At 40.7% G+C, this 11,115-nt stretch overlaps 1 protein-coding gene across 6 annotated transcripts; it reads left to right on the plus strand.

The window, feature by feature from the left end:
- The first annotated feature begins 1,450 nt into the window (after positions 1-1,450).
- On the plus strand, positions 1,451-10,708 carry LOC112877796 (ent-copalyl diphosphate synthase 1, chloroplastic-like). 6 transcript variants are annotated; one of them, XM_025942164.1, is made up of 15 exons: positions 1,453-1,820; positions 2,256-2,399; positions 4,182-4,282; positions 4,419-4,716; positions 4,789-4,972; positions 5,070-5,284; positions 5,377-5,497; positions 5,624-5,736; positions 5,978-6,204; positions 6,841-6,956; positions 7,062-7,160; positions 7,254-7,490; positions 8,749-8,878; positions 8,959-9,201; positions 10,301-10,708. In XM_025942164.1, the coding sequence occupies exons 1-15, from the start codon at positions 1,751-1,753 to the stop codon at positions 10,523-10,525; spliced, it is 2,523 nt and encodes an 840-aa protein (XP_025797949.1). In that variant the 5' UTR covers positions 1,453-1,750; the 3' UTR covers positions 10,526-10,708. The 6 variants fall into 6 exon arrangements, with proteins under 6 accessions (XP_025797952.1, XP_025797954.1, XP_025797953.1 ...); XM_025942165.1 differs by having other exon boundaries at positions 2,256-2,398; positions 4,190-4,282; XM_025942166.1 differs by having other exon boundaries at positions 2,268-2,399.
- The last annotated feature ends 407 nt before the right edge of the window (positions 10,709-11,115 follow it).

Raw genomic sequence — 11,115 nt, forward strand, 5'->3', positions numbered from 1 at the left:
ATATTAGTTTTAGGTATATAATTTTTATTATGCATCTAGATATACACTATATCCAGATACATAATAAAAACTATGAATCTAGATCAACAAAAGTGATCATTAACTGCAAAGGCAGTGCAAAGGCAGATACTGCATATCCAATCTTCCTAATCTTGATCGAGGATGAGTCCCTCTGCAATAACTTGATCGAGGATGAGTCATCTCTGCGGTTATTGCACTGCGGAGGGACTCGTGTGCCTGATAGGGGGCCGATACCCATCAGGCCCACCTGCCAGGGACACAGTCCCTCACCCGAGGGCCAGGTGGCTGATAGGGGAGCCCGACAGACATCAGATCCACCTGTTAAGAAGGAGCTGCTTCCCTTGATCAAACCGGCGGCCACGTGATGGTATTCATGCATGAGATACGTACGGGCCGGGTCACACGCAGAGGTGGTAAAGGATTTTAAAATTTAACTTAGATAATTTAAAGTTGGAGTTCTTTTAGAACCGAGCATTAATCTTATATAATTTTAAGTTTATATAATTTTAAGTTAAAAATATATAAAGATCATGTTACCTCTCTGGCCGCACGCGCCACGTGACCGCGATACAATCACCCGCCGCACCGGTGCACCGATCCGTGGTTTGGTAACGCCGCGCTTGTAGGCTACGATCGATCGACACCTCGCGGAGGAGGATCCATCGGAGACCACCAGGAGGGGATCGGAGAGCTCGCCCGCTCGCTTTATCCTCCGCCGCAGCCGGTCCTGGGGCCTTTTCGCTTTGGCGACTCGTCCGTCCAATCATCTCCATGCCGCCGACCCGTACCTTCTGCTGCGGATTAAAGCTAGCTAGCTAGCTAAGGGGGAGGGAGGTGGTGCCTGCCGCAGCAGAATTCAGCAGCAGCAACGCGTGTGGGTACGGTGCTTGCTTTGCGCTCGGCCGCACTTGCCGCTTTTGCGTCGAAAGCTAGCTCGCGCCACTGTTCCTTTCTTTCTCCAATTATTAATCGCCGGTCGATTCCGCTAGCTAAGCTGCTGTGCGCGTGTGGATGTACGCACGTACTGCTCGCCGAGCATCTTCCCCTAAAACAAAAGGGAAAAGCCTTAGCCCAGTTCGGTCGGATCCTCCTCCTGCTGCTGCTGCATGTTTGCATGTATAATATATAATATACATGTACATGTATATGTATGTTTGTTTGCGTGCATCCATCGGTCGTGGACAGCGGGCGGATCGCGGGGCGGGGCATCGCAGGGCCGCGTCGTGCATCCCCTCGCTCGGGTGCTTGTCCACTAGCCGGGGCGTCCCCGCACGAGAATCATTCCCTTCTCCGTCCAACCCCACCCCGGCTCTCCCTCTCATACGTGAGCGAGCGCCCCGGCCCCGCAGTGCTCGTCTCTCCTCTATCTCTTCCTCACCTGTTCACCCCCCGGCGCCCCGGGCCGCTATATATACGCCTCCTCCCAATGATCACTTGTTGCCATACTTGCTCCCTCCGCCTATTAATAGCGGTGGCCTGTAACCTCCTGTCCGCCTGCCTGGCTCCCCATCACGCCTTCCCTGCTTCGCCCTTAGCCTCCCTGTCGCGTCGTACGTCGTCCTTATCCTGATCTCTCCGGGCGGCCGCGCGCCGGAGGACCGGGCCGGGGGCTAGCTAGCGCTCCCGATACAATACACGCCGGCCACCGCGGGCTATTAGTCGTGCCAGCGTGTGCGGCGGTGGGTGCGTGTGCTAGCGGCCGGCATTGCGAGGGAAGAGCGGCGGCGGCATGAAGCTCCTCTTCCTCCTGCCGCCGGTATCCGCCGGGTCGCCACCGTGTTCCCTCTTTCTCGTGAAAGGTGAGAGCTTCCGCTTCCACGCCATCTATCGTCGTTCCTACACGCGTGTAGCGTCCTTGTCGCCACGGCTAATAAGGGCCGGGGATCCTAACTTTAGCAATGGACCGCCGTTGGCATGGATGCGATGATCCAAGCAACCTCCGTCGTTGTTTCGCTACACTTCAGTTTTATCCTTGCGCAAACATTGGCTTACCAACATTTGGGTGTGGTTTGTCTATGGTCGGCAAATAGCCAAACAGGCCCTCCTGCTCAATCTCCTGTAGTGCAGGGTGGGAAGTGGGAACCGAGTTTTCTCTTACTTTTCAATCTGTCCGCTAGCTAGCTTTTTGATGAGACTCTCCCTCTCTCTCAGTCTCTCTCTCTCTCTCTCTAATGAACAACAACAATCTCTCACGCACGGAGGCACCGCTCCTTTTGCTTTTACTTACGTTGCAGCAACTCAATCAGGTCCATGCCGCATCCGGGGCAAAGCTGGAGCGGCGGGGCCCCGCGGCACGCGCGTCGCCCGGTGGAGGGCGCAGTCACGGACGACGACAACGCAGGCCGACAACGTATCCGCTCCTGCTGCTGCTAAAGCAGGTATATATTTGACTCCCTCCCAGAGATGCCGCGCCTGTGCGAGGCCTACTCTCTGATCTCTCTCTCTTTCTCTCTGCACCTGCACCTGCGCTTGTCGCTTTGCTGTTTAACCATAACCAGCTCCTGCTTTTGCTAAAACACAAAAGATGTATATATATGCTTTATTTTGCTTTTCTTTGCTTTCTTTAGTTTAGAGTAGAGGGCCTTGCTAAAACACAAAAGAAAGCAAAGAGAGCTGAACTGAAATAATGCTAGTTTTCAAAGTACAGGGAATGAACGATACTGGACGAAAGTTTTTGGACTCTTTCTTTTGAACAATTTATTTTCATCCCCGGCAACAAGACTGCTTAATCCCTGCTTAACTACTGTGGTTTACTGTCTGGTAATTAGCAAGGAACTGAATACTGAATAGCAAGCTTGCATGTTCGAATAAACTGTGCAGTGCAAAATTTGATCGTGCGTGATTATGATCACCTACCGTTTTGCTTAATGTGTAACTTATATACATCCTCATAAAAGCATTCAAATAGTTGATAATGAATTAACTTCAGCAAGACACTGTGCACAATAGCCTTCCCTAAAAAAATTACCACATGCATGCTTCTGAACGATGTATTTTGCAAAATCAAAATATCTGATTGCTAGCCTGTTTGCTGCTGCTGATGCTACTACTAGTAGTTAATAAAGTAACCTAAATTTGTGGTATTCTGATTTACTATAAAAGACATCTTACTGAAATTCACAATAGCGTGAAGAGTTAAATTTTCAGTAAGTCCACAAGGGTTCCCTTTAAAAGGGGAAAAAAAGAGGAAAGTCCATAAGGTAGGTCAAAACTGCCAGTTTAATAATCCAAGATGTATCTTTCTGTGGCAGCTCAGCTCAAGCTCCACCTTTGAGCCATGCATAAGCTAGAGTCAGGTCTGACAACATGATAAGATATTAGCAGAAAAAGGAATTCTCAGCTCATGGCTGTCGTTGTATCCTTGAACGCTGTTAATGGATTGTCGATCACTATCGATACGGCGCTGTTCTACAGTTGACTGCGAGGTTAAGATTCTTGATGTACGATTGATCCTTTTGTAACTATCAATTTTGTCCTGTTTGTTTTTTGAGCCCAAATCCTTAGCTAGTGAACCTTTCACTCAATCACAAAGGTATCTATATGTGTGGATGTATGATAGGGGATTTGTTCTCTTTGTACCCCACTGTTCTTTTTAGCCAAATAGCTAGTGGATCAATTTGGTTACGAATACAAGCATCAGATATCCAATGAAGAATATCGTACATTAGGCGCTCGCCACTACCTACTCCAAGGAAAGGATTAGATTGGACCGCAGAGGTATCTTTAAGAAAGTATCATGTACTCGCATAGTAGAGGATCTGATCGGTATAATTTAGAACTTTAAGACAAGAATTTCATAGAAAACTTGAGGAAATAAATTGTAGGGACGGAACATGAATTACGAAAGGTAATTATGTTTTGTTTGTTGTATCAGGCCAATATAACTTTTGATCATTGGGTTCCTTTTCTTTTGATAATGATCATTGCATTCATGTCCAGTGTATGGTACTTTTACAGAATGAAGCTTTGTAAAAGGAGTAACTATTGGTAATGGAGTACTGAATCTGATGCTCCAATGTTTTGTAATGGGCATTGGACTGCACTACACTGCTCAGACCAAGTTCATGATCTTTTGATGCTAAATGCTGAATGCTTATAATGTGCAGAAATGCTTTCACTGTTTTTTTCTTGAGTCTGATGAAACTGATTGAAATTCTCAGTACCTGCCGTGTTCCAAACCACCCACATCGAAGACGATACTGAAATCATAAAATGGCCTGGGAAACCACAGGATCTTGATGACTACCAAATGATCCCTGAGGTAAATCTTCTTTTCACAGATGTTCTTTCTTTTTTCTTCTGAACGGTCTTTTACATTTTTCAGCTGGACCATAGTTATTTGGATAACTAGTTTCTATACAACTGATTTCTTAATTGTTGCTTACAATTTCCATCAGGCTGATGGGACGGACTTGCAGCCACTCATCGATCAGGTGAGGGCAATGCTAAGATCAATGAATGACGGGGAGATCAGCATCTCGGCGTATGACACAGCGTGGGTTGCACTGGTGCCGAAGCTGGATGGCGGGGCCCCACAGTTCCCGGCCACCGTGCGTTGGATCGTCGACAACCAGCTGCCTGACGGCTCATGGGGCGACTCGGCCTTGTTCTCTGCCTATGACCGTATGATAAACACCCTGGCCTGTGTAGTTGCACTGACGAAATGGTCTCTTGAGCCTGAAAAATGCAAGACAGGTACTGTAAAATTAGAGAGTGATCTTCTTGCTAAATGCATGCCACTATCTTCATGTGCATTTGTTGTCTTAGGGCTATCTTTTCTCCATGAGAACATGTGGAGGTTAGCAGAGGAAGAGCAAGAGTCAATGCCCATCGGCTTCGAAATCGCATTCCCTTCTCTCATTCAGATAGCTAGGAACTTGGGCATTGACTTTCCATATGATCATCCGGCTTTACAAAGCATATATTCGAACAGGGAAATCAAGCTGAAGAGGTATGAATAATTGAATATGGTTTCACACTGTGACTGTTCATTTCCTCGGAAAATTTCTCTAAGTTTTCCTTCTAATTCTTTTCGATGATGTGTTTAGGATCCCAAAGGACATGATGCATAGAGTTCCTACGTCAATTCTGCATAGCCTTGAAGGAATGCCTGATCTGGATTGGGCAAAGCTTCTAAATCTTCAATCAAGTGATGGATCCTTCTTGTTTTCTCCTTCAGCTACTGCATATGCACTTATGCAAACTGGTGACAAGAAGTGTTTTGAATATATCGATAGAATAGTCAAAAAGTTCAACGGAGGAGGTAAATGGTTCATGATAGAGCATAGATGACTGCTCACAAGATTAGATAGTATTTTGTGTCTCATCTCAAATTGTTTATCATCACTATTTCAGCCCCCAATGTTTATCCAGTCGATCTTTTTGAGCACATCTGGGTGGTTGATCGATTAGAGCGACTCGGGATCTCCCGTTACTTTCAACGTGAGATTAAACAATGCATGGACTATGTGAACAGGTTTTGCTTCTGCGATCCCTTTTTTCAGTATTATTTGTTTCCATTTGAGCATATATCATGGAAACACTGAGCTTCAGTGAGCACCTTATGTTGAATTTCTAGGCTTATCTCCTCATCATTTTGTAGGCACTGGACTGAAGAAGGGATTTGCTGGGCTAGGAACTCTAATTTAAAAGATGTGGATGACACGGCCATGGCTTTTCGACTACTACGGCTACATGGATACAATGTCTCCCCAAGTACGAAAATCATTCCCTTAAATTAAAACATCTCAATGATCTATATATTTAGTTTAGTGCAAATCCAAATAGGCTAATCATCAAATAAATAACAAATTTCCTATGCACCAACCAATGCTTAGCTAACTAGTGAAATAATGCACTATATATGTTGCAATATTTCACTCTATTCCCAACACTCTACAAACTTCATCAAGTTGTTACATCTCAGACATAAGTGTTAATTATGTGTTCTCTGTAGGTGTGTTTAAGAATTTTGAGAAGGATGGAGAGTTCTTTTGTTTCGTGGGGCAATCAACCCAAGCTATCACTGGGATGTATAACCTCAACAGAGCCTCTCAGATAGGGTTTCAAGGGGAGGATATATTGCACCGTGCTAGAATTTTCTCATATGAGTTTCTTAGACAAAGAGAAGCCCAAGGCATGCTCCATGATAAATGGATCATTGCAAAGGATCTAGCTGGCGAGGTTATTTAACTCGTTCTATCATTCAATGATCGTAGACTTATTGAAAGTTTAATAGAGTTGAAAGTTAATTAGTGTTTTATGCTTCCATCGAGGTTCATGCCTTGTCTTCATCTTTTCCTGTTATTGTATATGTAATACACACAACATACTAGAACAATTTCAGGTATTAGTAGTACATTCATGTTAAAAGCAACATACAGAATATTTGAAATTCTAGAAATAACTAAAATGAGATACTATACTGCAAACATATTAGGAATGTCTGTCTGATCCTTTTTGAACTAGATTTATTAGTAAATCACAACTATTGGAAATTGATAATGATTGGTTTGGGAATTAACAAATATTGATGTATGATTACTTTGTTTTATATGCATTAGACTCAGAAAATATATAAATAAAGAAACATTATTTTAGCTAAATATGTTAATAAAAATAATCAAATCAAGCCAAGTAAGACAAAAAAGGATGATGGCATACATAAGGATCAAAGTTACACCTTTTTCCCTAAACAATGCAGTTAATGTTGCATAAGCTAGTGCATAGCATTTGCCCGTGCTATCATGTATGTGTCAACTAGAAGACCCATGGTGGTGCCCTGTTATGCCTCTAAAATATGTTTATACTGATCTATAGGTACAATATACATTAGACTTTCCTTGGTATGCGAACTTGCCTCGCGTAGAAGCAAGAACCTATCTAGATCAATATGGTGGTAAAGATGATGTTTGGATTGGAAAGACTCTCTACAGGTAATGTTTCACACTTTAGAGTCAAAAGTTGATCCATAGACTATGCTACATATTCCTTGGTGAAAGAGATATGTTTTATCTATATGTCTGGATGGCTTTTGGCAGGATGCCTCTTGTGAATAACGATGTATATCTGAAGTTGGCAAGGACGGATTTCAACAATTGCCAAGTTCTGCATCAGCTTGAGTGTCACGGGCTTCAAATGTAAACACTATAAGTTCATTTTTCATTATAATGAATCTCATTTTTCCAAGGTTAACTTTTATTTCACTTGAAATATTTTGGGGCTATATTTAGCTGGTGCAACGAGAATCGCCTTGAGACTTTTGGAGTGACACCACAAGAAGTTTTGAGAGCTTATTTTTTAGCAGCGTCATGCATTTTCGAGCCAAGCCGTGCTGTTGAGCGGCTCGCATGGGCTAGAACATCATTGCTTGCCAATGCTATTTCTACACATATTCATACAATTTTGTCGGACAAGAAAAGAGTGGAATGTTTTGTGCATTGTCTCTATGAAGAAAATGATCAATCTTGGTGAGTACTCCACTTTAAATTAGTTGAGCATTATATCCATTTACAAATCACTATGTGGCATGACTTGTTTACAAAATGACATAGATGTTAACTTAGTAATAAAAATGGAAAATAAATGGAGTATTAGATCCGATAAGTCCCATTAATTGCAACAACATCACCAATGATCATTTTTACAATTAGGGTCTCTATGTAAACTTTGGTCTACTTGACATGGGATAGATATAAGCCACAATTGTACCATTGAGCTTTGATATTCATGTGTACTAGTTCCCTGCCAACCCCCTCCCCTCCCCCCCCCCCCGGGCCTGCCTCACCATTTTAATTTGGAATCCTCGCGCTCCCTTGGTATGGGTATATATGCCTCATCTTCAACCTGGTAGACATTTCAGCCTTTGGGTGTGTTTGGTTCAGCTGTGAGCTGTGAAAAAGCTGCCGTCAGATGTCTGCTGTGAAAAAGCTGCTGTAAGATGCCTGCTGTGAAAAAGCTGAAAGTTATTTGGTTCAAATTGCTGTGAGTTGTCGACTGTGAAAAAGTTATATATTGTCTTTATGCAAATTGACAGTATACAATATTTCTTTGTGATGACCAAATTCTTTTTCCTTTAAATCTTTATTTTTTTATATAAAAATATTTGGAGTTAACTTTTTTATTCTTTTTTATTTTTATTTTCCTATATATGAAAATCTTTATTTTTCTTATATATAAAAAAGAACTGAAAGGTATATATGTGACCAATAGTAGGTGTGTAGTTTTCACAAATTCGGAAAAGCTGCAAAAGTAGGGTACAATCTGCTTTCAAATTTGTACTATAGAAGAGCAGCTTTTTCAAAGCAGCTGCAGAAAAACTGAACCCCTTTGGTTCAGCTTTTGCTTTCTGAAAGCAGAAGCAGGTCCATAAAGCTGAACCAAACACAACCTTTATGGACTGCCTTTGCTGTAGTTTGGTGGCTATTATAAATGGCATGCCATGGAAGTTTTAATCTGTCAGGAAAGATTCAAAGTTATAATTTCAATAAAAAGTTAAATAAATTTAACACAGATATATACTCTTTTAGTCTAGATGTTTCTACTTATATGGATGTTGTAATCATGTTTTTAAGTGATCTGTTTGATTGTTAGATTTCAGTAAAATGTTTCTATACTTGAGATTAGTACATGTTTTTCCTTTAATATTTAACTTCCAGTTTCATTGTAGCACCTATTATGTAATATATAAAATTGATAGAATTTCTCGGACACAAATGGTGGATTCAGGATTATTAATACCAATCCTAGTGATGCTATTCTTGAGAGGGCCCTTTGGCAACTTATTGACTTATTGGCACAAGAAGCACAGTCAATTCATGAAGGGCAAAGGTTCATACGCAGTCTCCTGAGTCTTGCAGTAAGTAAAAAGCAATCCTCACTTATGCTTGCATTGGTTATTTACTAACAATGTTTCTGATACCTTTATCTGCACTACAGTGGACTGAATGGATGATGCAAAAGACAAATAAAGAAGACAACAATTATAACAAATCTAGTGGTACAGAACCACGATATATACATGATAGGCAAACTTATTTGCTTTTAGTTCAAAGTATTGAGATTTGTGCTGGACGAATTGGTGAGGCTGTATCTGTGATAAACAACAAGGACAGTGATCGGTTTATTCATCTCGCATGCACTATTTGTGACAGTCTTAACCAAAAGGTGTTACTATTCCAGGTAAACCCTATATCAAAGTGAATTTATTTTGTACAACTTTGACCTAGGTATATATATATACGATAATTAATTGTTATGATTATATTTTTCTCTTATAAACAAATAATTTGATGAATCAAACCACTGCACATATAACCATAGAACAGAAAACCGGACTGGACATTGAACCGGTGAGGCTGCCGGTTTGGTGGTCCGACCAGTGGGTCAACCGGTCGAACCGGGTTCAATAACAGTCATATACTTTGTGTATTGGCCTTGTTCCCTTGTGAGTTGCTGTCAAGATGACCTGTGGATGACAGTTTTGGACTGCAGTGCTGGGTTCAAATCCCCTTCCAGGATCTTTTCTTCATATTTTCGTGTTGATTTTCGCATTGGGCCTGGAGTGGGCCAATTTTACAGCCCAATATTACGTTGAGTGTCCTGTTTAGATAGGTTTTTTTTTTCTTTATATCGATCTTTTGTGCGAACCGAACCGGCTAGGCTGCCGGTTCACAGTTTCTCCGGTCAAACTAGTGGTTCGGTCCGGTTTTTTGTTCACTACATATAATCCTATTTTTTGAGCACCTTAATTCTCCATTGAAGACTAGAGTCTTGTACTTAAAATGGTTATATGAGAAAACTATCTACACCCAAATTCAAAGCAAGTCATATATAGAAAAAACTTACTCTACTGGCTTTACAGCCAAATTAAGTTTTTATTTTTCGTTAGAGCTTCATCAATAATAGCCCTCACATGTATAGGCAATCTATCCTCATTTCATATATTTCCAACAAAGAACTGATGAATGAATTTATATTTCCAGTAGCTATTAGTCTTTTCCCGATGTATACTTCCTTTTCAACCTGGTATGTGTCCAATAATTCATGGCATACTAACAATATATTATCATAAAACATATTTATAAAAAGGTATAAAATATTTGTTTCCTTGGCACATATAACAATTGTCAATTCCTTGATATGCGACCATTGGTTTAGAATAAGTAAACACTATAATAATTTGTACAGACACCATGCATTCCATAGTTCAAAACAAAAGCTTACAAAAAATTATTTAGTTTTTCATGTCAATATGTTTACCTAATGATACAATTTATAGGATACCGAGAAGAATGAAGCAACAATGAATTGCGTTGACAAGGAAATTCAGTTCAATATGCAAGAGCTTACTCAATCTTTCCTCCTGAGATCAAATGAGAAAACCATCAACAGCAAGACCAAGCAAACCTTATGGGATGTTCTGAGAAGCTCTTACTATGCTAGTCATTGCCCACAACATGTAATCGATAGACATGTTTCGGAGGTTATCTTTGAGCCTGTTTAAAAAGTTTTAATTGTTAGTCATTTGTAGGTTTAGGTGTAAATATATGTATATAAGAAATGGATGTAAATAATAATAGTAGGGGATACATGCAATTGTAAGCTGGTAGATGCTTGGAATTGAAATCAGTATCTGTGAGATCTAAAAAGTTCATGTATAAGTAGTCATATTGTAAATAGAGATTTTCATTTGAAAAAAGTTTTATATGGCAAATGTCATCTCGATTGGTGCATTTCTGGAACCTTTTGAGTTCTTTGGAGCACTTATCTCCATGTTAATTTCAAAAAAAATTAATAATTATAAAAGAAGTAATGAGCCAAATTTAGTATAATATAATATTACAAAAATCTCAGAGTAGACACCAGGATGGTATTTTTAGTTTTTTTTAATCTTTCAAAAGTAGAATGAACTAGCAACAAATTTTGATAATTTCTAAATTTGCATTGTGACACCATATCCACATTAGGTACAGACCATTCATTTCCACGTTATGTCACCACATCCTCCATCTTCAATTCACATGAAACTCTTATAGCATGGTCCTAGATGACATCTTATAGCATCTTCAATTCATCATCTTTTGTGCGAACCGA

The sequence above is a fragment of the Panicum hallii genome, chromosome 9, assembly GCF_002211085.1.
Source record: "Panicum hallii strain FIL2 chromosome 9, PHallii_v3.1, whole genome shotgun sequence".
Lineage (NCBI taxonomy): Eukaryota > Viridiplantae > Streptophyta > Magnoliopsida > Poales > Poaceae > Panicum > Panicum hallii.